We start from the raw sequence: 27,958 nt of genomic DNA, 5'->3' as shown, positions 1-27,958 counted from the left end.
ACTTAGTTATATAGCTGATGGCGACTTTCTTTAATTCCCATCAATTTCAATTCCTTTGAGATTTGCCCTGTATACATTTCCCAAGGATTGCTCATCTTGGGTTATAGCTCTCTTCGCCACAGGAATAATCAGCTACTGACTACTCAATTAAACATTGGTTTAAATACAAAATAAAATAAGTTACACTCACCTCTAATGTACATGCTTAAATTACCAGCCTGCACCACTTCATTCAGTACTATCTTAATAATAGACTGAGGTAAGCTGCACTAAGGTGAAAAGAAAATGTGCCTCCCTGTCCTGTGAAATTGATAACAATTTCTCAAAATGCTGTCAGATTCAGTGTCCTTTAGAGAAGAGTCAGCAAGGTTTTCCCAACCAAGGGAGATATGTAGAAGAAAATACCGATGCTTTAATTTCCTATGATCTGAGAAAATGAAAAAGAATTGAATAATAAAATTGAAACAGAGATTACAATTCAAAGAAAATACTAAAAATGCCATTCCAGACTTTTGTTCAGTTGTTACAGGAAACAAGTGACTTAGAACTGAAAATGCATATTAAGTACAAAGAATTAAAAACAACCCTAAGTTGAAAAATAAATCTGCTTCTCTGCATAGCTGTTATTTGAATTAAAAATTGAATACTTAAAATGCAAATCCGACACAAGCGTATTTAAAATAATACTTAAATATTGTTAAAATATTGTTTCCAGCACTCAAGACTCTTTTGACGCAAATATATACACGTATAAACATATGGGTATAAGTATACCAATGGTACCATATAATTAATTAAGACTTTGTATTATATCTAAATGTATGTTTGCTTTCAACTTGATTGTCATATTAAATGTGATACCTACCATGTAGTTAAAACCAATGTGAATATTAAAAATGTATTAGTTTGACATTTGATCTGCATGTTACCATTCTGATGCATATGTATATTTATTACAATTTTGGTAGCCACCCATTTCAATCCAACTCTGGGTGGTATTTAAGTGTTTGTGTGTGTGTGTGTGTGTGTGTGTGTGTGTGTGTATGTGTGTGTGTATGGAAGTATGGTAAAAAAATTGTTCAATTTTGTATTATTAAATTAATTTGTATGAAGTTAAATTGTCCTGCTAGACCCATATGGCTACCCATTACATTCATATGTGTTATTTTTGTCCTTTGGTTTTAACAGTTAGATCAGGCTGGATACCACCACCACCGGCTCTACCTCCCAGGCCCTTTGTATCACAGGTATGTTAACAATTTCAGCATGATGTTGTGCGTAATATCTATCTTAAAAGGGAGAGACAAAAAGAGTTTTTTCTTGCCAACCTTTCATCAAAACACACAAGACAATGACAGCATTGTTAATTATAATTTTAGGAACAAGACATCCTATAGTTTAAAAATAATAGTATTCAAAGGGAAAAGTGGATGGAAAAAATGTTTCCAAATAATCTGTTATAAATTCTGTAATTATTTTCTCCAAATAATCAGTAATCAATAACAATCCAAATAATTTTCAGTGATTCAAACAATCACTAAACAAAGTCGAAGACTATCAGTATGTAGCAACCCTTTAATGTTATAACTTATAAGTACTTTTTATACATTTTAGTAACATGTGTTTGTTGATGGAACTTAAGTAATTGATAACATCAGTTGACCAGTACAGCCAGTCCTATCCTTTCTGAATCTTTTATAATCATAGTTAGTTAATCCTGCTCTTGTTATGCAAAATGCAGTTTAAAAAAAGATTCCTACACATTGAAACTTATTTTGAAAGTCTAAATGATAGTTTGCTTAATTGCTTGTCTTAGAGATACTATCTTTAAGATTACTGATGAATTCTGCCCAATATTATATTAGCCATTTTTTAATTTCTATCACACTTTCAGGTGTCATGTGTAAATCAAATCTAATTGATATTTATAATGTTTACAAAAGGAAATTTCTATATGTCTTCCGTAAGTGCGTCGCAGACATTGCTGATTAGGTGGTGAGAACTGAATATTATACAGCATAAAGCATTTTGTAATAAATCATACTTCACAAATACTTGTTTAATCAGTTAAACATACAGTGAAGTGGGTTACTGTCCCAATGTTTCTTTTCTAATTTTATTGGAATAATAATGGGTATTTTTTTTCTTTTCTATTTTCATTAAAGAATGCAGTCTTGTAAAGATTTACTCAGAAATAATTTCCTCCATGTTCTGTCTACACTTTTGTCTACACTATGCTCAAACTTCTACATACCATATTTTCCGGCGTATAAGATGACTGGGCATATAAGACGACCCCCTACATTTCCTGTTAAATTATAGGGTTTGGGCTATACTCGCCGTATAAGACTACCCCTCTTCCAACGCACACCAAATAAAAATTAAAAAGCATCAGATTTGATTTTAATATGGTAATTTTAATTCAAATGCTTATGACATGCAGGTGCTTAGTAGGAAAACTGTCACTTATAAACATAAGGCTGTTTGTCATCAAACATGTAAACATAAAACAGTGCAAGTGGATATAATAATAATAATAATAATAATAATAATAATAATAATAATAATAATAATAATAATAAAATAATAAAAATAATAAAAATAATGATAATGATAATGAGTTGGAGGGGACCTTGGAGGTCATCTAGTCCAACCCCCTGCTAAGGCAGGAAACCCTATACCATTTCAGACAAATGGCTGTCCAGTCTCTTCTTAAACACTTCCAGTGTTGCAAGTGGATTAAATAATAATAATAATAATAATAATAATAATAATAATAATAATGATAATGATAATGAGTTGGAGGGGACCTTGGAGGTCATCTAGTCCAACCCCCTGCTAAGGCAGGAAACCCTATACCATTTCAGACAAATGGCTGTCCAGTCTCTTCTTAAACACTTCCAGTGTTGGAGCATTCACCACTTCTGGAGGCAGGTTGTTCCACTGGTTAATTGTTCTAACTGTCAGGAAGTTTCTCCTTAGTTCGAGGTTGCTTCTCTCCTTGACTAGTTTCCATCCATTGCTACTTGTCCTGCTTTCAGGTGCTTTGGAGAATAGCTTGGCTCCCTCTGCTTTGTGGCAGCCCCTGAGATATTTGCTATCATGTCACCCCTCACCCTTCTCTTTGTTAAACTACACATACCCAATTCCAGCAACCATTCCCTATTTTCCTAATTCACTTTTTCACTTTTCCTAATTCACTCTAAAGCTTTCCCTGCGCAGAGCCTTAAGTAACAGCAGCTGCCTGCAATTAGTGCAGGTTCACATCCCACCAGGCTCAAGGTTGACTCAGCTTTCCATCCTTCCAAGGTAGGTAAAATGAGGACCCAGATTGTTGGCGGCAATAAGCTGACTTTGTAATAATGCTGCTGGGGGGGGGGGGTGAAAGCCCTAATAAACAGGCATATACACAGAATGAAGGCTATTGCTAAGCACATTGATTTGTGCTTTAAATTGTAAGCCACCCTGAGTCTTCGGAGAAGGGCAGGATATAAATGGGATTAAAAAAAAAAGACCAAATGGGAGATCCGCTCCAGGTTTTCCAGCCAGCCCGCCCAGTTCCTGAGTCAAATGTGTCCTTAGAGCTAAGCAGCTGCTCTGGCTGCTGCCTTCCCCACCTGCCTTTCAAGTTGGGATATACTACAGCTGCTCTTCAACTTTAGAAGGAAAGACGCCCAGACTCCAGCCTGTAAAAAATCACAGACTGCAGCTTCTTCTCCAGTTGGTCCCGCTTTCCCTGCGCAGACTAAATGGGAGATCCGCTCCAGGTTTTCCAGCCAGCCCTGTCCCTAAATTTTCAGCACCCGGCGTATAAGACGACCCCTGACTTTTGAGAAGATTTTCATGGGTTAAAAAGTAGTCTTATATGCCAGAAAATACGGTAGTATCATTTGCTGCTTTAACTTGTATATGGCTTGTAAAAAAATCAGGCTGCTATAATCGCTTTAGTTTACATAAGGTAAAGGTAAAGGGTCCCCCACACATGCGTGCTAGTCGTTTCCAACTCTAGGGGCCGGTGCTCATCTCCATTTCAAAGCCGAAGAGCCAGCGCTTGTCGAAGGACGTCTCCGTGGTCATGTGGCCGGCGTGACTAGATGCCAAAGGCGCACAGAACGCTGTTACCTTCCCACCGTAGTGGTCCCTATTTTTCTACTTGCATTTTTATGTGCTTTCGAACTGCTAGGTTGGCAGAAGCTGGGACGAGTAACAGGCGCTCACTCTGTTACGCAGCACTCGGGATTCGACCTGCCAAACTGTCGACCAGCTCAACGTCCTAACCCACTGAGCCACTGCGTCCCTTAATTTACATATAATAATATAAAAATACTGTAGTAAAGCACCAGGTGAGAAACCAAGAAACAGTAAGTTCTAGTCCTGTCTTAATCACAAAGCCAACTAAGTGACCTCGGGCCATTCACTTTCATTGCAAACGTCCTGCCAGGAAAACTGTAGAGACTTGTCCAGTTGCTTGTCAGGAGTAAAAACTGACAGACAAAAAACAAAAAAACAACAAAAATAGTAGAATCTATGAGGATGCATAAATTTCACCTGATTATGATGCCTTTTATGACATGCAACATTTTCAGACTACTACTATTTCAGCCTATCAGAACAAGTTCAGTCATTGTTAGCAAAACTTAGTTATTGTAGCCTAAATATAAACCTGAAAGGAAAAAGTAGATTGTAAGTGGAAAATAGCAAAGAACCCAAAAACTCAGAACAATGTTAGGCTTAATGAATTCTGAAGAATTGAAGGGTTCACATATTACCCATTGAAAGCCCTTCTCAAGACTGTTTTGTTATTGGAAATATTTTTTAAAAGTATATGTCTAATTTATGCAGAACATTAGAATTTACTTTATTTTTGAAATAATATGATTGAGGGCTACTGACCAATATCTGGATCACACTGATTTCTTTTGTTTGAAGAGTGGTACCAACACTAAATTTTTTATAACTCGGAAAAGACTTCCTCAGCAGCCCTTCAGTTTACATCAAGCTCTTCAAACATCCATTATTTCTATCAGCCAAAAATATTGGGCATTCCTGAATACAGATAGTCCTCAACTTACAACATTTAGTAACCATTCAATGCTGGAACAGCACTGAAAAAAGTGATTTATGACTGTTTTTCACAGTTATGACCTTTGCAGCATCCCATGGTCATGTGATTAAATTCGGATACTTGGCAACTGGTTCATATTTATGACTATTGCTGTGTCCCAAGATCATATGATCATCTTTTGCGACCTTCTGACAAGCAAAATCAGTGGGGAAGCAAGATTAACTTAACAATTGGCTTATTAATTTATCAACTACAATGATTCACTTAACAACTGAAGCAAGAAAGATCTTAAAATGGGGTAAAACTCATTTATTTATTTAGCAAATGTCTCACTTAATAAGAGAAATTTTGGGCTCAGTTGTGGTCATGTTGAGTGTTGTGTAGTGAGTTCTTCGCGCAGGAAAGGAGACGAGGCAAGTGAGTTCAGCAAAGCTCATGGTTTATTGCTTGCAGGATATGAATTGAGAATTGGGCTGCAGCTTGCAGCAATTTATAGCCTGGCCCCTAGGCAGCGGCCAATAGGTTTAAAGTAACCTATTGCTGCCTAGGGGCAGCCAATAGCAGCACTGGAGACCTGGAGTCTGGGTTGCTGGAGAGCCGTTAGTTGCTCTAGCTTACCATGTGGTGTTACAATTAAGCCCAATACATAACACCCCTCTCCTCTTAGATCAGACAAACATCATAGCAATAATTGGCAAACTGCTAAGCTTGTAAGCCACCCTGAGTCTTCGGAGAAGGGCGGGATATAAATGTAATATAAATAAATAAATAAATAAATAAATAAATAAATAAATAAATAAATAAATAAATAAATAAATAGTACAAGTTACAAGACTTAACATCATAGCAACTTTTGTAAAACAGTACAAGTTACATTAGAGCATCAGTTAGCCAGAATGAATAGACTTCCATTATAGCACATAAGACAGTTAACATTATAGCTCCAATACTGTTTCAGTACAGTGACAAGTTACAGTACAGACAACTTTATAGTTCCTTTATTTTACAACATAATCAGCTAGATAAGGAGGCTTGCATGCCCTTGTGGAATGCCTTGGGGTTCCAGTCACTTTCTGGTCTACCAGCTTACCCATTGGGCCAGGTAGACCAATGTCTCTTGATGCACTTGAGTCAAAGGAATTAGATGCTCTCTGGCTGGCCTCTCCAGGTTGGCCCACCCCAGAGTCATACTGATCAGCAGAGTTGGCACAGCGGTTGTTAAAATCTGGTTGGCTTGCTCCTTCAGGGGATCCATGTTGCACTTCTGGACTCCCCTCCTCTATGCCCAGTTCCTCATTGCTTAAGAAGGAAGAGTCTTGAGAGTCCATGTATGGGCTGGCTTAGCTGCCAGCTTGGGGACTTTGGGAGGGACCTATGACGCAGTCCTCGCTTAGTGGCTGTTCTGGAAACCATTTTCTGAGTTGATCAATGTGGCGTCTGACAACTCGCCCTCCCTCCAGCCCCACTTCGTAAGAAAGGGGACCAGATGATTTGATAATTTGACCAAGAACCCACAGATTTCCATGTCCATAGTTTCTGGCCCATACCCAATCGCCCACTTGCAGCCCCCTTGGGGGCTTTGGTCGAGAGGCTTCTGCTGCCACTCTATCTGGATGCAACGTGTCCAGTTTAGTGATCAGTCGCCTCCCCCAACGAAGTTCTGCAGGACTTTTGCTTGTAGCAGTGCAGGGTGTAGAATGTTGGCAGAGTAAAAAATCTGCCAGTCTGTGATGCCAGTCACCTGTTGCGTTTGAGTGATTCCTTCGTGGTCCTCACCATTCGTTCACCTTGACCATTAGAGGACGGGTGAAAAGGGGCAGACGTTGCATGTCTGATAAGATTTGCTCTTAGGAAGGCCTGAAATTCAGCAGCAGTGAAATGGGCCCCATTGTCTGAAACTAAGACATCTGGCAACCCATGTGTGGCAAAGAGTTTTCTCAGCATCTGGATGGTCCTAGCAGTAGTCATGTTTGCAACTGGGATTACTTCCAGCCATTTGGAGTGGCTATCCACCACTATGAGGAAGAGCTGTCCCTGAAAGGGCCCAGCGTAGTCTATGTGAATTCTAGACCAGGGAGTGTGCATTTCTTCTCACCTGTGAACTGGGGCATGTGGCATCTCAGGCCTAGATTGCTGGCATGTATAACAACCATGTACCTGTGCCTCAATGTCCTTGTCAAGGCCAGGCCACCAAAGGTAGCTTCTTGCTAAACCTTTCATTCTGACAATGCCTGGATGGCCCTCATGTAATGACTGTAAAACCCTGTCTCTCAGTGAAGAGGGGATTATGACTCTGTTTCCCCATAGGATGCACCCCTTGTGAGCTGATAGCTCGTGTCTTCTGACAAAATAAGTCTAAAACTCAGAGCCTGGGCTTTTAACTGACCACCCCGTGTGTACCCATGAAAGCACTCCACTAAGTGTTCTATCTGTAGCTGTTTCTGCAGCAATGTCCCCAACATGGAGGGGAAATTCTTGTAGGTCCTGAATGCACAGAATTCTGGCCGCAAGGGCCGGGTCTGGTTCCGTTAGTGGCAGTGGAAGTCTGCTGAGGCCATCAGCATGGCCCATTTCTTTACCAGGTTTGTGAACCAATTTAAATGTGTATGCAGATAACAAAATAGACCATCTCAACATTCTTGGGGAAAGTATGTGGGGGGTTTGTTTGTCTGTTGTGAAGAGTCCCAACAGTGGTTTGTGGTCTGTAAAGACCGTAAGTCCCTGCCATATAAATAGTCATGGAATTTTTTTATTCCAGCTACAATGGCTAGAGCCTCTTTATCAATTTGAGCGTAGTTACGCTCAGCAGAGGACAGTGTCCTTGAATAAAATCCAATAGGGACTTGTGTTCCATTCTTTTCTAAATGACTCAAGACTGCCCCCACCCCATACGGAGATGCATCACATGCTAAACAGACTGGTTTAGACTCCCTAAAATGAGTTACAGTGGATTTAACTGACTATAGTGCCTTTAAGTCCTGGAAGCTTTTTTCATGAATGCTGGTCCATTTCCATGGAGCTTTCTTATCTAAGAGCCTGTGAAGAGGCTCTGCCAATGCAGCCTTGTTAGGCAGGAAGGCATGGTAGAAGTTGAGGAGGCCCAAGAATGCTTGTAGCTCTCCTTTGGATTTAGGACTAGGAGCTAATTGAATGGCCTTCACTTTGGATTCAGCAGGGTGAATACTGTTAGCATCAATTTGAAATCCTAGAAATTCCGTTGAAGGAACCCCAATACTACATTTACTCTTCTTTAATTTGAGGCCTGCTTCTCAAAGCCTCTGAAGAACAGCCCTGAGCCTGCTGGCTAACACTTCTGTAGATTCTCCAGCAATAAGTACATCATCAAAATAAGGGCAAACACCCTGAATGCCTTTAAATGTCCGTTCCATGATTCCCTGAAAAATGCCTGGAGCAACGCTAACTCCAAATTGTAAACACTTTACTTTGAAAGCCCCCCTGTGAGTCACGATCGTCTGAGCCGCGGCTGTGGCCTCATCAACTGGCAGTTGCTGATAGGCTTGTGCTAAATCTAATTTAGCGAAAATATTGCCCCCTTGCAAAGAAGCTAAAATGTGGTTCACCACTGGAACAGGGTAAGCGTGTTGTTTAAGGGCTTTGTTAATTGTACATTTATGGTCTCCACATATTCTGATTTCTCCGTTGGCCTTAAGTGGAGTAACTATAGGAGTTTTCCACTCCCCACCATCAACTGTTTGTAAAACGCCCTGTTCTACAAGCTTGTCTATTTCTGAGTCAATTTTATGTTTGAGGGCAAAAGGGACCCTTTGAGGCTTAACCCTAATGGGAACTACGTTGGGATCTAGCTTGAATGAGATAGGCGGGCCTGTATATGTTCCTAGGGCTGAATCAAAAACATCTGCAAAGTCCTCGCAAACTGACGAAAGGTTTGCAGCTTGTGTCTGGTTGATACCAGTTATTTGAATGCCTAAAGCATCAAACCAATTGAGTCCTATGAGACTCGTTCTCTGGCCCCCTACTACTATGACATCCAGGTACTCATAAAACCCCTTAAATTTTACGGCCAAGGTGGCTTCCCCCTTGAGCCTTTTGAAAGTCAGTTAAAATTATGTTGGAGGGCCTTAGCTTGGCCCGTTTTCTACTGTGACTGCACACGAAATTGAAGGTGTCCAGGGAAATAATGGAGACAGCAGAGCCAAAGTCCAACTTCATTTTACAACGGACTCCTTGTAGCTCTACCTGCAGTTTGAGTTTAGGTTTGAGGGGGTGTTGGGCACCAGTGCGGCCTATACTTCTATGGCTTCTACAAAACCCCACACTAAACGGACCCTGGGCCCCGGTACCTCTCCTGGTTGGATTTCTGGCGAGCTCTGCAAACTGGGTGGCCGGTCCCTCTGGCGAGCTCTGCAAACCGCTGCAATGTGGCCTGTTTTGCCGCAGGCCCTGCATGTGGCTGACCAGAATCTTCAATCAGCGTGTTGGTGGTTGCCGCCGCAACCTTTACATCTTTTCGCTGTTTTTCGCTGTTTTGGGCCGCCATGGGCCGTTGGATCAACATTGCTATTTTGAGCAATTTTCGGCCGTTCTCGGCAGCGTTCTCGGCGTCCTCGGAGCTCCAGCTGATCGGCGCTTCCGGGAGAGGAGAGGAGAGCCTGTAGGAGATGCCTGTGGACTATTCCGTCGGCGGCAGCAGCGGCGGCGACGGCGGCAGCGGCGGCGACATTTTGTATCACTCTACCTGCCTTGGGCCGTCTTTGATTGTTGCCTCTTGGCCCGCTCTTGTTAGACCGTTTGCTCGCTCGATCGCTTGCCTGACCGTCCGCCCGCTCCCGCCTGAGCCTTTTCGGCCCGTTTTCCATCGGCGGCGGGAATGGCTGGATCGTTTTTTGTTCCGGCGGCATCCTGGTGGCGGCAGCAATGGCGGCGGCGTCTGCAACGGCGCTCCGGTGGTGGTAGCGGCCTTGGTGGCTCAGCAGCGATGTTGCACTCGACTTGTCTTTTCCCCCGTCTGCTTTGCTTGTTCCAGATGGCCTGGTACCCTCATTGTTGCTGGTGGCCCTGGAGATTCTTGGGTTAGCCGGTTAACTCCGGTGGATCCCAATGGAGCCCAGCGGTCCCTTGGAAGACCTATGCTCTCCGTGGCACCTGTTGTGATCCTGGTCGGTGCCAATGGATTTTTGGACTTAAGGGAGTTAGACTTAGTAGACCACAATCTGGAAGGCCCCAATGATTGCAGAACTGAGGGCCCAGGGAGTTGTGGCCATGAACAATCTCCTGGAATGGCAGAGCAACGGAGGACTCGGCTGTTTAGCAGTGCAGACTTTGATGGCGTACTACGATGGATTATTATACCACCATACTTTTGCCTTCGGACTGTTGTTTATTGTCACCTATATATCATCCCCTATGGATTCAGAGTTCCCTGGGTAATAGCCACCGTGAGAGGGTGGCTTGAACTTACATCTTCTGCCCCTAGAGGTGAGAGCTCTAGGGGACATGCTATACCCAGGATGGGTGTTTCAGACCCCCCCCAGGAATAGGCCTTGCGACTGTCGTGAGAGGACGGTGGTTGGCCTGTCCTGGGGGTGCACCCAGCTTAGTGGCAGTGGCTGGGTGGAGGGCCGGGACACCTATTTGTTCTCTGCTTAGACCCTCCTTACTGACTATGGACCGCCTGCATCTAGACTGCTCTTATGCCTTATCTTAGGTATTCTTCTACGGACTTGCTCGCCCTCAGGGGTGCTCCCCCTTCCTGGGGGCGACCCGCCTTTCCAGCCACGTACAATCTCGAGGAAGGGCCCACTTGTTGGGACCCTGAGAGATGGCTGGGCACGGGTAGGGGCCTCCGACGTAAACCTAATAAGAGGCCCCTGGTTTGTTTTTTATCGAAATTTTTTCGGGGGTTAGGGAGGAGGGAGGGTACTTCTTTTGGTTGTTTGGACGAGGGGGGCAGTCCAACAACCTCTGTTCAGGCCAGTGCTGAGGCGGATCGCGGGGGGGAGGAGCGGGGGTCGGTTGCTTCTGGGGCTCCAGGGCCAGTCGTGGGATTACCTATTCCCACGACGTTAGGGAATGGCAGCAGGTGTAGGAACAGAGGGCCGTATCGATCTCTGGGAAGGTCTCTCCGCTGCTTACAAGCGGTGAGGCACTCCGACCCTCTGGCTCCGCCCCGAGGTCCCGGGAGTGAGGATGTGCAGCCTCCTGAGCTCCGGCTGGTGTACTTGAATGCCAGGTCTGTCGTTAATAAAGCTCCTCTCGTATGTGACTTGGTCGAGGGTGAGCAGGCGGACCTGGCTTGCATCACGGAAACTTGGTTGGGCCCAGAGGGCGGTATTCCTCTGGTTGATCTTTGCCCACCAGGTTTCCGGGTGCTACACCGGCCTCGGGCTCATGGTAGGGGTGGGGGAGTGGCTGTTGTTGTGAGGGAGACCTTATGTCCACGGGAGGCCACCGTTCCCCAGATAGTCGGGTGTGAGTCTCTCTTCTTGAGATGCGGCCCTGGTGCGCAGTTGGGCTTGCTGCTGGTGTACCTTTCGCCTAGTCACGCAGCAGCAGCCCTGCCTGAGCTTCTCGATGTCCTCTCTGGGTTGGTGATTGAGTTCCCGAAACTTATAGTTTTGGGGGACTTCAATCTACCATCTCTGGGAGGATCATCTGAGTTGGCTCGGGAGTTCATGGCTTCCATGACGGCCATGGACCTGACGCAAGTAATTTCGGGACCGACTCATGAGGGAGGCCACACCCTTGACTTAGTTTTCTTATCTGGACGGTGGTTAGATGATCTTGGTGGGGGCTCCCCAATTGTTATGCCCCTGTCATGGACCGATCATCATCTCCTGCGGCTGATCTTCCGTTTTGCCACCCCCCGCCGTGGGTGTGTGGAACCTATCAAATGGTACCGCCCCAGACGTTTAATGGATCCCCAGAGGTTCCAGGCGGCGCTGGGGTCCCCACCTGCCTCCCTTGCTCACAGCCCGGCAGACGCCTTAGTGGAAGCCTGGGAAAGGGCGGCCACTGAGGCTCTTGACCGAGTTGTACCCCTGCGGCCCCTGACCCGGTGCAGATCCCGTCGAGCCCCATGGTTCTCCGTGGAGCTCCGGGAGATGAAGCGTCGGAGACGGGGCCTAGAGAGCGGTTGGAGATCCAGCCGATCCGAATCCGATCGATTACGACTAAGAACCTATACTAGGTCTTATCTCGCTGCGATAAGGGAGGCGAGGTCTAACCACTTCGCCACCCTTATCGCGTCCGCAGATAATCGCCCGGCCGCCCTGTTTAGGGTGACTCGCTCCCTCCTGAATCAGGAGGTGAGGGAGGATCCCTTGCAGGGTCGTGCCGAGGAGTTTAACCAGCATCTGTCGGACAAAATCGCTCGGATTCGGGTCGGTCTGGACTCTGACTGGGCAGAGTCTGTCGAGCAGGACACGGGTGGTCTTGTCGATATCACCTGGGAGGAGTTTGATTCTGTGACTCTGGAGGAAGTGGACAGGATCATGGGGAGGCTGAGCACCACCACATGTTTATTGGACCCGTGCCCTTCCTGGCTGGTCTATGCAGCCCGGGAGAGGACACGCAGCTGGTTCCAGGCAGTTATATCGGCTTCTTTGAGTGAGGGTAGCTTCCCCGCCGTCTTGAAAGAGGCGGTGGTGAGGCCTCTCCTCAAGAAGCCTGCCTTGGACCCAGCTGTATTGAACAACTTTCGTCCTGTCTCCAACCTTCGCTTTCTTGCGAAGGTTGTTGAGAGTGTGGTGGCACATCAGCTCCCTCTGGTCCTGGATGAAGCGGATTATCTAGACCCGTACCAATCGGGTTTCAGGCCCGGGTACAGCACGGAGACGGCATTGGTCGCGCTGGTGAATGATCTCTGGAGGGCCCGGGACAGGGGGCATTCCTCTGTTCTGGTCCTATTAGACCTCTCAGCGGCTTTCGATACCATCGACCATGGTATCTTGCTGCGGCGTCTTAGGGGATTGGGAGTGGGAGGCACGGTTTTACAGTGGTTCTCCTCCTATCTCCAGGGACGCTCGCAGTCGGTGTTGGCAGGAGGGCAGAGGTCGACCGCGAGGTCTCTCATTTGTGGAGTTCCTCAGGGGTCGGTCCTCTCGCCTCTCCTGTTCAACATCTATATGAAACCGCTGGGTGAGATCATTCGTGGTTTTGGAGTTGGGTATCATCAGTATGCTGATGATACCCAGCTTTTCATTTCGACCCCAAACCACCCCAGTGATGCCCTCACCGTGATGTCCCGTTGCCTGGAGGCGGTTCGGGTCTGGATGGGGAGGAACAGACTTCAACTCAACCCCGACAAGACCGAGTGGCTTTGCATACCTTCATCCCGGGTTTATTCGGACATTCCATCTCTTTCTATGGGGGGCGAATTATTACCCCCCGTAGATAGGGCTCGCAACTTGGGAGTCCTCCTAGATTCACGGCTCACTCTGGAAGACCACATAGGAGCTGTGACTAGGGGGGCTTTCGCCCAGGTTCGCCTGGTGCGCCAGTTGCGGCCCTATCTAAGCCGGGATGATCTATGCACAGTCACTCACGCGCTCGTGACCTCTCGACTAGACTACTGCAACGCTCTCTACATGGGGCTGCCCTTGAGGACCACCCGGAAGCTCCAACTGGCACAGAATGCAGCCGCGAGAGTTGTGTTGGGAGTTTCCCGATACTCCCATGTTACACCTCTGCTCCGTGAGCTGCATTGGTTGCCAGTTGTCTTCCGGGTGAGATTCAAGGTACTAGTCATGGTGTTTAAAGCCCTACATGGCAGGGGTCCGGAGTACCTCAGGGAACACCTGCTGCCGGCGTCAACTTCCCTCCGCCCTGTGCGTTCCCACAGAGAGGGCCTCCTCAGGGTGCCACCGGTCAGAGAATGTAGATTGGTGGCCCCCAGGGGGAGGTCTTTCTCTGTGGGCGCCCCGGAGCTATGGAACCAGTTACCGGTTGAGCTCCGGACGGCGCCCGATCTTCGCTCCTTTCGCCGCGATCTGAAAACATACCTGTTCGAACAAGCCGGCCTGGCCTGAGGGGGGATTGGTGGGGTTTGACTATCATTTTATTGGGGTTTTATTAATGTATTTATTGTTGGGCATGTATTTAATTACTTTTTAATTTTTGTAGCTTTGTGTTTTATTCTTGCCCTGTACACCGCCCTGAGTCCTTCGGGAGAAGGGCGGTATAGAAATATTAATAAATTAAATTAAATTAAATTAAATCTAGGTAAGAGAACTGCCTTGTAAGTGTTCTCTTGCTGTTTGATGCTGCAGTGCATCGGGTTGCTTGTGAAGCTTGTTGACTTCAGGATCTTCTTCCTCCGAAGATTCTTCTGAGCATTTGGCGTCCTTGTGGTGGACTGTTTCTTCGTGCTTCATCGTTTTGGCAGGCTGGACTGTCTGGACTGCATCCCCGGTGGCTTCATCTGCCATTACTTGGTCTTGGGTTTCGATGAAGGTTAAATTCGTTCTGGCAAAAAGTCTTTGCTGGAGCATTCAGTTCCATAGGCTGCAGACGAGTCGGTCTCGCAGTCGCTCCTCTATGTCGGAAAATTTACAGGGGCCTGCGGCCTGCCTCAAGGCTGCGATGTATTCTGACGCTGTTTTGCCAGGCTGCTGCATTCGCTGTTCAAACTTGAAACGCCAAGCAATCACCTACATCTTCTGCTGGAAATGCTCACTCAGCTTTTTCTTGAGGTCCGCATAGGAAACTGACTCCAGTGGCATCGGGGCGAAGAGGTTTTTGGCCAGGTCGAATGTATCTGGGCCGCACACACAGAGCAGCTTGCAGCAATTTATAGCCTGGCCCCTAGGCGGCAGCCAATAGGTTTAAAGTAACCCATTGCCGCCTAGGGGCCGCCAATTGCAGCACTGGAGACCTGGAGTCTGGGTTGCTGGAGAGCTGTTAGCTGATCCAGCTTACCATGTGGTCTTACAATTGAGCCCAATACATAACATTGAGGACTACCTGTAGTAATGTAGACTCCAGTAGACAAACATAATACTTTCACTTGTAAATTTGGGTAAATTAAAAATCCTAATTGTAAGTTTGCAGCTACAGTTTTGTTTAGATAAATACTAAAAAGACTAACAACAAAAAAGAGGTTGACCAGTACAGAAATATTAAGAGCAGTATTGATCTTGTTAATTTTATGTTAGTTATTCAGGAAGTATTTCTACAAGTTGCCATTTGGTGACAATTTTCCTTCTATATCTTATGTTTTCTCACATTCCTTGACTTCTGGCTGTCATTTTCCAGGGTCAGTGGAATTCACATTCTGGTAAACATAACAAAATTTGCTTCTTTTTAAACCAAAGTTTGGTTTCCTGTTTAAATGTTTATTATATTTATTCATTTTTCTTCTGAATTCCTACTTCACTCAAAAGTAGAAATTTAGAAAACTATTCTAAAATATTCTGCAAGTTTAAAATTAAAGTTAAAATTTCAACCTCATATATATTTATCTAACTATTGCTTCTTCTGATCATGTTACATAAAAAGATTGACTGTGATTGTGTTCTGCAGATTTCTCTTCCTGTCATAAATATTGAGCCAAGCACTCAACCCAAATCAAGCTATATGAACTTCAGTCTTCAGGAACAGGTAGATTTTTAAACTATAAATATAAAATCAACATGCTTTTTTATTCTTCATAGTTTATATCCCATCTCTATTATTTTTATAAATAACTCAAGGTGATGAACATACTCCTCCCTTCTCTTATTTTCCTCACAACAACTATCCCTTGAAGTAGGTTCGGCTGAGAGAACGACTGACCCAAAGTCACTCAGCCGACTTTCATGCCTAAAGTGGGACTAGAACTCACAATCTCCTTGTATCTAGTTTGGTACCTTAACCATTAGACCAAACTGGCCACACACATACACACATTACACACAGAGAGTAAGAACATAGGTGAAAAAGCAGGTATTTTTAATTGAGGATAGCAACCTAATTTTATTTAGTTATGTATTTATTTCTATATACATGCTAAATGTATGACTACAAGTTGAATTGGAATTATGTGTGTATATTTGTTTCTTAGAACAATGAAATTTTCATTTGTTCAAATACAGACAGATGCAGTACAAGATTGTTTATCATAAAACTATAGAAGTGTAGTTTTAGGCATAACATAATATAAACTACTCTTAGCACAAAGTTGATTCTTCCTTCCTAGTAAGTTATGCTTCTAACCATGGATCGTGTAAGTAATAGAGAAGTCTCTGTTATACCTAATTGTAAAAAAAAACCAGTGCATTCATGAGGATATGCAAGAAAAGAGTTTTGTTGTTTTTGTTTGGGTTTTTTTTCAGCAGCCTTATACACAGAGATGTCTGAAAACTCTATATTACTGGTCAAGGACTTTTTTTTCCAGGTTTTAGTATTCTTGAAGTTCAAAAATGTTGGAACTGATATACAAACCCAATTAAAAAATCAGACAGAATATGCTTGTGTATCCTATTTTTTTGCACTCTTGAGCAGCTAGACTAAGCTTAATCTTAAAGAGAAATTGTTAAAATTGTTTCTAAATCTATCAAGTTTTGCACGATATAGTTTATTCCTCAAACCATAGAGAGAGATTATTGTATACCCATGAGAATGAAGTGTAACTTTGTAAAGAGTCCCTAAAAGGTTTCACCAGGATTTGAATAAACACTGAGCTACAGTGGTAAAGCTTTTTTGTTTTGTCTGTTAAAGGACAACTATTAATTTTCTCTACATCATACTGTCATTATCATCATTTCTGTAGCTGGAGAAAATAATACTATCGAATGAAGCATAACTTAATTTTAAAAAACTCACCAAAAATTGGTATTTTGGCCAAAGCTAAAAGCCATCCACACATCTTGTATGTCTCTAGGTATTAAAGCAATCAAAAAGTTATACATACTAGTTGGAACTTATAAATCAGCTTTGTACAGAACTGGAATTGTTGTACACATATGGGTTATATTACTTAATGGGGTTCTTGGCTGAAAAGAGCATACCAAATACAAGTGAAAAAAACCAGTTTTCAGAATAAAGGAATGATGGAAATGATTCAGAGGGAAGGAGGATTTTGGCATTGCACATTCTTTAGCGTCTTTGATTTTTTGTAACTGGTTTCATAGAATTATTGCTCTATATTGTCATGGCCAGATAGCTGCATTATTTTAAGACTGTTATTACGCATAGGTTATTGAGAAGCATTGGGATATTATACATAGCATTCTAGAAAAGGACTGAACAGTTTTGCACATGTTCAATTTTTTTGTCTGACTGGCTTACTAAAATATATATGATATACTTCAGGAAGATGGGTGGGAAATAATATAACTTGGTTCTAAAACTTGATTAATTTCAGTAATTTTTAAAACCCTCACAGGAATAACTGCATTTAGAAAGCCAGATGGCAATCTAGGCCAACAGAAAGATAGAACATTTCTTTTTTATTTATAATATTATTTAATATCAAGTACCAAATTAAAGTAGACCTCCTTTCTTTGTGCTTTGGGCAAATAGTCTTTTGTTTCTGTGGCTTTCCAATGAGGAGCGTATGGTAGCATCAGTAGGCAAAATTATGAACACTTCCAGAACTGGTGCCTCCTTTATAACCCCATGTATTTGGGCATTGCTCACATAGAGTCTTAGAAGACCTGCTATTGTAAGGACCTGCTCCAGCTGGTCCTTCAGGAAAGTAAAACTCTTGACTCTATTGAGGTTTAATCAAAAGAATTTTTATTGAGAGATAGTGGTTGCAGAGAAGTCAGGTGGAATCTGAAGGTCCCACACAAAGCGCCAAGCAATTATTTTGTTTTCCACAAACCCAGTCACCTAACCAATCCATCGGCAGCCAATGTGATGTTGTAGAGATGTTATGAGAATGCTGAGGTGCTGGGTAGATAATAGATCACTCTCAGGACACAATGGCCTTGGAAGCAGAGGGGAACTGGCTGGGAAGGAATCTGTTTCTTCTCTGAAGACAATCCCCCTCCCTAATTCCCAAGTGATTACAGCAAAAACGAAAGCATGCAAAGAACGTGTTAGAATCCTACCTTTCTATGGATATGAGGTTTCTTCTTCTTTCAGGTTCTGCCATTCACCTGGGGGGGAGGGGGAAGCCTGGGGTTGCTAATGTGTGTTTCCTTTGCTTTGTTCCTTGCTCTATACTCTTTGATGTTTCTCTATTGGGGTGAGAATGGAATATGCCTCCGGCCATCTGCCTTATCTCCAGGTGTGGAAGAAGCAGCGCAGAGACTTAACAGCCTTGGAAGCAGTGCCTTATCACTCTGTTCCCACATCGTCTTCACACCTGCGGATTGGCCTGTTTGAACCGTCCAGATGGACAGTTGGGGTGGGGTTACTATTGACTCTTGACTTATTGATTCAGGTGGGAAACCCTCAGACCCTGCTTTCTATTCCTGCTGTCAACATCTCCCAATAAAAGTTGCTTCTGAAATGATGCAATTTCAAGAGTTCTGCTTTCTTGGAAGAACTGACTGAGGCAGGTCCTTACAGAATGCCAGAAATCTTCCTGCCCCGCTCCAAAAGAATGGCAGGACACCAGCATGGTGGACCTGACATGCTGCGCCCTGAAAGAACAACGTTAGTCCAGCAAAAGATAATAAATAGGGAGAGAAAGAGAAGATGAAATTAATGGAAAACTCATTTAGGTTATTAGGGTATTGGTTATGAAAATGTTTTGCAAGTCTAGAAGCTCTAATGTGATGGTGATTCACCCACTCATTTTTAGCTTTGGGGAAATTCTTTTACGTAACCAAGTATTGGAGTTCTTCCCTATGCCTGCGGAAATCTAAAATTTCATGAATATCAAAATGTTTCTCCCCTTCGACCATTATTGGCTCAGGAAGTGGTGGAAGGCTTGGTCTAAGGGGAGAAACAGCCTCAGGTTTTAGTAGACTACAGTGGAACGCAGCGTGGACCCTATGCAGTGATTTTGGCAATTCTAATTCCACAGTCATAGAGTTTATGATACATTTGATGGGAAAGGCCCCCATGAACTTGGATCCTAGCTTTTTCGATGGTTACAAAGACTGTAGGTAATGTGTGGAGAGGAAGACACGATCACCAATTTTGAATGGTTTAAGTTCTATGCGTTTCTTGCCGACTTGAGCTTTGTAAGGTCAGGCATCTTCAAGAACTTTTCTCACAACAGGCCATGTATTTCATAATTGGGAAACCCATTCTTTTAACAACAACACCAGAGGGTCATTCAGGGGCAGTTCAACCATAAGAGTAAAGTCTTGACCCATGACCACCCTGAAAGGGGTGAATCCTGTGCTACTATGTACAGAATTGTTGTAAGCCACTTGCAAAAGGCAACAAGACAATCCAATCATCTTGTTGATAATTAGTAAAGCATCTGAGGTATTGTTCCAATACTGAGTTCGTTCACACACACACACACACACTTTGGGGGTCATGACTGGAACTGAGCCCCTGATCAGTACCAAGTTAAGGAACACCGACCAAAATGTAGAAGTAAATTGCACCCCTCTGTCTAAAATGATGCATTGAGGTGCCCCATGTAATCAGTAAATATGAAGTAAAAATAACTTGGCTAGTCCCTGTGCTGATGGGATTTTTGGACATGGAACAAAGTGTTTAGAAAAGAAATCACAAACCATATAATGGTGTTTCTCAAGCTTTCGGGGAATGATCCATGGAGATCTGTCTCCATGATGCTGACAGTGTGAGCCAGGTTTTATTTTCAGTGTAAAAATGACAACAAATGAAGTTGCAACTGTTTCCTTTTCTTTCTCTCCACACCACATATAGGCATGAACAGCATCTTTTCCTAATAGGTGGGAGAAAGTGTGTATCCAGGAAACTAATTGGGATGGAGAATAAACTTCCCAACCTTTAAAAACTAAGTCCTATCAAATGTTAAAAACTATCAAAGGCATCCATAGAATCCAATAATCAACCCTGGGAGATGAATTCTACTCTTTATATGTGGAAGCATGTTATGTCTGAATGTGCCTAGAAAAGTGACAGAGCTTGTATCATGACCATATCCAAAGTAAGAATGAAAACAGGCTGCAATTTTTGATATTACAGAAGTTTTTATATTATTACAGATAGAACAAGACTATGAAATAAACTCACATTTGCCAATGAATATTTCTCCATCACCAGAAAGCAGCCCAGCAAAAAAGGTAAGGACATATCATGTAATCTTCAGTAGTAAGTCCTCTTTCCAGATCTACAGTATAAAATTAATTATATACTTCCATAAAAGTAAAGGTAAAAGTTCCCCTGCACATGCGTGCTAGTCGTTTCTGACTCTAGGGGCCGGTGCTCATCTCCATTTCAAAGCCAAAGAGCCAGCACTTGTCCAAGGACGTCTCCGCAGTCATGTGGCCGGCATGAGTAGATGCCAAAGGCGCATGGAACGCTGTTACCTTCCCACCGTAGTGGTCCCTATTTTTCTACTTGCATTTTTACGTGCTTTCGAACTGCTAGGTTGGCAGAAGCTGGGACGAGTAACGCGCTCACTCTGTTACGCGGCACTCGGGATTCGACCCACCAAACTGCCGACCTTCTGATCGACAAGCTCAGTGTCCTAACCCACTGAGCCACCGCGTCCCTTATACTTCCATATATACATATAATTACATTGTTCACTATGGCATAGATAACTTCAACGTTGTCCTTTACTTTTTTTTTCTCAAATTTTGTTTTTATTTCCCATTGTTTATGCCATTTTGCCATTTTTAGTGTCTAATAAAATGTGTTATTGTCATTATGTTTTTATGAAACAGAAAATATTAAAGCTAAGAAATTTGCTCATATAATATTTTAATCTTGGTCCCTGAAAACTGAGAAAATATAAATCTGTCTTCTTAAAATGGCAGTCTTAATCAAAAAGCTAATAAAATCAACAGATGTATGATTTATTAGTTGTTGTTTTTTTTAAAAAAAATCCTGTCTTTATTATTCTTATAAATAACTCAAGACAGTGAACATACATCTGAGCATCTGAAAATCTTTCAGAGTTTTTAATGCAAGGAAAGATTATCTCAATATTAGGCCTAAAGAAAAGAAGTATACCTATTTTTAAATAAAGATTGGATAATAATATCCTATTGCCATTGAAATTATTTCTGGTAGAAAGAATCAGACTTTCCCATCATTAATTAATTTTCAAAGTAAGAATTTTTTCCTAGGATTTCATAATGATAAATTCATGGTTATATAATTAGGAATTTTGAGCTGAGATATATTTTTTACTTCAGTTGATTAATGCTGTGACAATATTTTTAGCACAATTCATGTTGCATTTATAAAGGTGAATTATTTGGCAGAAGGACTCCATGTATGTATGAATCCAGTGCTACAAAAGTATAATGTCCCTGGCAGAATGTTCAAGTAAAATACCTGGATTGGAATCAAGAGGTTGGCAGCAATTGCAAGCTGCCAAATAAACAGACGTGCCCTTAACATGTAAAATTCTACAAGATGGCACAATACTTCCTTTTTTAGCAGTAGTTCTGTTAACATTAACAGATGCTTTACAGATGTTTTTCAGCTATAATTAACTTTCAGGCTAAAATAATTCATTCTTCAAAGCTATGTTTTTCTAGAGTGATGGTATTGTAATGTGTTATATTATTTGTATTGATATACTGTACATTCCCTTATGAGTAGCCAAACCTATGTTCCATAGTATATTCTGCTTCATATTTCAAGTAACATTTCTTTTAAAGTGCTCACTTTTAGTCCAATTTTTCATTTAATACTTGAAATATTGCTTCCTAAACAAAGAGTTGCAGAAATATCTTTGTATCTTTGTATTGTGCCAGTGTCAAAGCTTATTGCTGAAGTTAATAAAGATTTGGGCCTTAGAACACATCAATAAAGCATATGATGTTGCCTGTTCATAAAGAGGATGCCACGATGGGCTTTTTCATTGACGAAATACCCTGTTACCAAAAGACAAACTTGTATGTTATTCTCAATGTTCGAATGGAATAGAGCAATACTTGTCTTATGTTCGACCCAGTGCAAACTGTGTTTACCTTGAATATTTAAATATCCCAAAGTGCCTTTAAGTGTTTGCTGTTTTTGTTAATTCCACTGTTCCCAAACTGTGCACTGCAGTATCCTAGGGTAATGAGGTGCACAATTGGAAACTGTGAGGCACTATGAAAAATATTACTGAGACACTAACCAAGAAAGTTTGGGAAATTCTGGTTTGGAGTTTAATAGTCATTTTCAGGCTTATAAAAAGATATGGTATATTCCATTATTCACAATCAACTAACAATACAGTATACAGTACTGGAAAATTAAAGCTTTTAAGATGTTTGTAGATCCCTTGTTTATTGTTTTATCTCTTTTGTTTTTTGTTTCTTGTCTTCAAATTTTCCATATTTTTTTGAAATGTCTAATAAAAATATTTTAAAAAACAATGGTTTTTTTTATTTCACAGGACCTTGTACTTACTCAGCTGTCATCAAAGCCAATTCATAGGAAATTCCGACCTGAAAGCCACATGCTGGAGAACCAGGAACTTTCCCCAAAGAAAAGTGCAACTGCTTCTTCCTTACCTACCATCAAACCTCACCATGCATTTCCAAAGTAAAAGGGCTGACTTATGCTACATGAGAAACTGGGAGAGGTGTGGGTTTTGTGACAACACAGAGGGGCTTAGATTTCCTTCAGAGGTAATATGGGATAAAATGCAAGTCAGCTACTTTGAAAATATCTCTTTTTAGGGACAATACACAGTACACAAAGAACAGATAGAGATAGCATTTATGCAATCCATTTCTTCTTATTAGTTTAGGGAATACAAACCCATTGTAAAAATGTCTGTGCTGCTAAAATATTACCCTCTAGACTATGTAGAGGACTCTCTAGAGAACAGTTAATCCATGGTTCAGTTGTGGGTGGAGAACATTGATCTTTGCAATAGCCTGGACAGAAAAATTGTATGTCCCTTCCACAACTCTAATGTGGTTAACAGATGAGGACAACTAAATGTGCTATAGCACTGATACACACAGAAGCATTTTCTAGCCTTTGAATCTGTTCAACATCAGTCCTTGCTTTTCCCCAAATGTTCTGGGGAAATAATGTGAATAATGTGGAAGTTTGAAATCTTCTTAGAACCGGTGTGATCTGCAGGCAGTATTCTTGTTTGAGCCCCATTTACAAGAAATGTTTCCTACTGGCATAATATATTAGAGGGAAATGCTTGAATTAAACATGTTTGTTTTCCACAGTTAGAATGAGATGGGGAAGAACTCAGTTGAAGAGACTATGAACTTTTCAGGAAAAGGCACTGGGAGATTCAAGAGCTCAAACTGTCAATTCTGCTTTAGAAAGACAGAGCAAGTCAAGGATTTATTTTCACATAAGTTTTGTGAGTTTGCAAAATTGAGAACCGTAAAATACCTCTCAGAAATAATTTTGCTTGTGTTTTCATCATTCATTAGGTTTTTTATAAATAAAATTGTAAATATCTTTCTTTTTAAAAGTAGAATGGAAAGATATAACAAATCCTGAGGGTCATTTGCCCCCAAAAATCTGTTTTAGTTTGTGGCATCATAATTTAGGACTGATTTATATGTTATAAAGAAGTAGGGAATGTAGACGTGCATGTAACAAAAGATAGTTGCCCTACTTCTTTGTAATATATAAACTGCTTGAGTTGGAAGAAAACTAACCAAGTATTATTTAATAAAGGAAAACAACAAATGTATCTGGATGCAAATATTCCTAATAAAGTTTTGAAGGGAAAGAAATAGAACAGAAATTATAAGTCTGTTTTATAATATAAGCTATATATACTGGATATTTGCATTTAAAACATGTGTTGCTCGGAATCTTATTGTAAGTGAGTGCCTCTTAATAAATAGAAGACCTAGCTATTGCTCATTCATTCATTCATGCACTCATTCAGTTTCTATAGCCGTACATCTCAGTCAGTGACTGATTTCGAAAAATATAATGTACTTGACCATGAGAGAATCAATTTGATGTAGTTCTTAAAGTGCTGGGCTAGAAACTAGGAAATTATTTTCTATTCCTCCGTTAGGCATGAAAACTCACTAGGTGACTTGGGGCCAAGTTCTGACTTGGGACTTTTTCTTAGTCCACTCTCGGTTACAGGATGTTGTTGGGGAAAATAGAAGGTGATAGCATTATACCTTGAATAGTACAAGATAAAACTGGATATAAATCAAATAATTTCCCTGTGGCACATCATAGGTTAGACAGTGTCACCACCAGAAGGATTTGTAACTGGCTGACCAACTGCACTCAACCTGTAGTCTTCAATGGAACTGTATCTACATGGATGCAGTGGGGTACCCCAAGGCTCTGTTTAGGGCCAGTACTTTTCAACATCTTCATCAATGATTTGGATGAGGGGATAGATGGGGAACTCATTAAATTTGCAGACCACACCAGGCTGGCAGGAGTGGCCAACACTCCAGAAGATAGGCTTAAGATACAGAAGGATCTTGATAGACTTGAACATTGAGCCCTAGCTAACAAAATGAAATTCATTGGTTAAAAAAAGTAAGGTTCTATATTTAGACAAGAAAAACCAAATGCACAGATATAGTATAGGTGGTACCTGGCTCAATAGTAGTAACTGTAACTGTGAGAGGGATCTTGGAGTCTACTGGACAATCATTTAAATATGAGCCAGCAGTGTGCTGCTGCTGCCAAAAAAGCCAACACATAGGCTGCATTAACAGACGGATAGATTCAAGATCACATGAAGTGTTAATACCACTTTATAATGCCTTGGTAAGACCACACTTGGAATTCTGCATCCAGTTTCAGTCATCATGATGTAAAAAAAATGTTGGGACTAGAAAATGTCGAGAGAAGAGCAACAAAGATGATTAGGGGACTGGAGGATAAAACATATAAAGAATGGTTGCTGGAAGTGGGTATGTCTAGTAACGAAAAGGAAGGATTAGGGGTGACATGATAGCAGTGTTCCAATAACTCGGGGGTTGCCACAAAGAAGAGGGAGTCAAGCTAGTCTCCAAAGCACCTGAAGGCAGGACAAGAAGCAATGGAATGGAAAATGATGAAAGAGAGAAGCAACCTAGAACTGAGGAGAAATTTCTTGACTGTTAGAACAATTAATCAGTGGAACAACTTGCCTCCAGAAATTGTGAATGCTCCAACACTGGAAGTTTTTAAGAAGAGATTGGACAACCATTTGTTTGACATGGTATACGTTTTCCTGCCTGAGCAGGGGGTTGGACTAGAAGACCTCCGAGGTCCCTTCCAACTCTGTTATTCTATTCTGTTATCTTGCCTTTGGCAAAATTGGTCTCATCTCTGCCAACTTTACAAAAGTTCCTTAAAACCTGGTTGTATCAACAGGCCTTAGGGTCCTAAGGGAATGGAGATCTGATGAGATGGCTCCATTGTTCATAATCTGATGTCTTAGCCTTTTCATAATAATATTAACTTTTTTTTCCTAAATGTTGTTTTAAATAATTTTTATGGGTTGTTTGTATGCCACACAGAGAGTGAAATGACCATATAAATGGAAGGCAGTTAGTTCAGTTAGATCTCTAATCATCATTTTGGATTAGAGATCCCTCCATATGGATTTACCTGAAACTAGATGAGTGTATATTTATGGAAATAGTCTTTTTAACATCTAGAATTGGAAAATGTTTGTTAGAATGTTGCAAAACATACAATTTACAATAAGGCTGTTTATGTCAGTTCAGAAAGATCTGATTAAGAGTTTAGGATATTTGTGGGCCTAAGTTGTTCTTAGAAATAAAGTTGATTCTAAAGGCTATTCAGGAAGGAAACACAGAGGAGAATTCTGTAGGGAAATTAGATATCAGGTTGGAGACCATAACAATAGTTTACTTATACTTTCTACGGGAGTTACATATTTTAAAGAGGCACACCCCAATATTTCCCCTTGATTTTAATTCAAGTCTACCATGTCCTCTTTGTGTATCATCCAGATTGTTCTACTAATTAAAAATAGGGATTGTCTTTTTCTCTGGCAGACAGTCTTCAAAACAGAAGAAAGCTATTCAGACTGCTATTCGTAAAAACAAAGAAACTAATGCAGTGTTAGTTCGGTTGAACAGTGAACTCCAGCAACAATTGAAGGTAAGGAATGCTCATGCATCTCTTTTTGCACTTATACATGAAGAAAATGTAAGAATTAGTATAAAGTAGAAATGTTCTTCTTGAAATAGAAGAACGGATGAGAACTGGAGTGAAAAGGAATCTTCCACAAATTAAATAAATTTAAATATATTAATGGAAATGATAAATATGAGTTCCCTACATCATCGTACCATTTTCTACACTGACAGAAGCTATCCCCTCCCTTCATGTCCCTGTATGAATAAATGTTTATATGTAATCATATTAGCACTTTAAAAAACCCAAATTTGTGGTCATGTGATGAAGAAATGTCCTTTTTGGCAGACATAATCCCATTATTCAAAATGTATTTGAAATGGAAAGTAAGATGTCTTCTTTCTATTTAACTAATCTTTTTGAAGCAGAAGGTACATTGCTACGGTGATAATTTGGGTTTTTAATATATGTATATATTACATATTATATATGTGTGTGTGTGTGTGTGTGTGTGTGTGTACACACACACACATATAGAATATATTATAGCACGTAGGATACTCATCAGAATTCTTTTTCTTAACTGCAAATAAGTCACTTTCCTACAAATAAAACAGCAAAAGACCTAAATTACAAATAAAATTGAGACAACTTGTTTTCTGAAATATAATTTATTTACTGCCTACATCTGTATAAAAATATGTCATATTATTAACATTAATCTTTCCAGTGGTACTACTTTTTAAGTGATTGATATGGGTTATTGACTGCATTTCTTTCATTTTTTTTACCAAGTTGAGTTAATTCGATGATGGTCCCTAAAACTCTTTATCAACGAATATCTTCACCTGATCAATATTACAGCAATGTTCAAAGATAGATTAAAAGTCCATAGTTCAGCTTTCAGGAACTTAAAGCATATTTTGGGGGAAAAAGTTTGTAATCTTAATATACGGTATTGGAACTTCTTGAGGAATCACAATGTAAACTACACTAAAAAAAATCAGGGGAATGATGGTGGAACATTCAAATTAACAAGTTATCCAACAATTGAGTGTCAATTTTGTTATTGCTATAGTTTATTGAAAGGACACATAGTGAAACTCAGAAACTGCAAAAGTAAAGTTCATACATCTGCATTTTAAAACAAGATTGTTTTTATATTTGCATGTTTCTACCAAGATGCTCTCTAATTATTTCATATCATTTGTTCTATCTAGGAAGTTCACAAGGAACGAATTGCACTGGAAACTCAATTGGAGCAACACCGACCTGTAACTGTCTTATGACATTATTTTTACATACAGTTTGTTCTATGAAACATGACACTTTGTATAATATGTTGGCATATTTTTTTTTCTAATAAGGCAGCTTCATCTGGAAAAAATAGTTGCAAAATACCTTTACATTTCTTGTACCAGTTACCTTATTGGCAAGAAGATGCACACCATCCAAATGACAACCATAATACCTAGTCTGTTTTCCCAATAATCTAGCCAACCCTTTATTTCCAAAGGACAGGGAGGAAGACATTTATATTGTGCATATGTATCCAAGAAATTAGTTTATATTTTGCTTAATACTATCTTATATTTTTAATTATCATTTTCATATGCTTTCTATGAGCATTTATAGCACATTGTATTTATCATGTATAATATCTTCCTAGTTTTACGATCGCTAATCACCTTTGGTAGAAAGCACAAATCTTGTATTGATAAAATATATCCACCCTCTTCTCTCTACAGCTTAACACTGCATATCAATTTCTTGCCTATTTCAGGAAGCTGACATGCTGCCACTATTCCCATATTTCTGCTGCAGTTT

General features: G+C 41.2%; 1 protein-coding gene across 1 annotated transcript in view; it reads left to right on the top strand.

Annotated features, from left to right (window-relative positions):
* REPS2 (RALBP1 associated Eps domain containing 2) overlaps positions 1-27,705 on the top strand; it is a gene marked incomplete at its 5' end in the record, with an annotated part of 120,916 nt that extends 93,211 nt beyond the window's left edge. The window contains 6 exons of the mRNA XM_083361282.1: positions 1,189-1,247; positions 15,566-15,643; positions 20,125-20,202; positions 22,479-22,627; positions 26,050-26,155; positions 27,352-27,705. Of these exons, the coding sequence (XP_083217408.1) occupies positions 1,189-1,247; positions 15,566-15,643; positions 20,125-20,202; positions 22,479-22,627; positions 26,050-26,155; positions 27,352-27,420 (539 nt within the window). The 3' untranslated portion in view covers positions 27,421-27,705. The remainder of the gene's footprint in view (positions 1-1,188; positions 1,248-15,565; positions 15,644-20,124; positions 20,203-22,478; positions 22,628-26,049; positions 26,156-27,351) is intronic.
* Positions 27,706-27,958: the final 253 nt, after the last annotated feature.

The sequence above is a fragment of the Vipera ursinii genome, assembly GCF_947247035.1.
Source record: "Vipera ursinii genome assembly, chromosome: 4".
NCBI classification, from domain to species: domain Eukaryota; kingdom Metazoa; phylum Chordata; class Lepidosauria; order Squamata; family Viperidae; genus Vipera; species Vipera ursinii.
The sequence above is the reverse complement of the archived record's forward strand: the minus strand, read 5'-3'. Positions and strand labels throughout refer to the sequence as shown.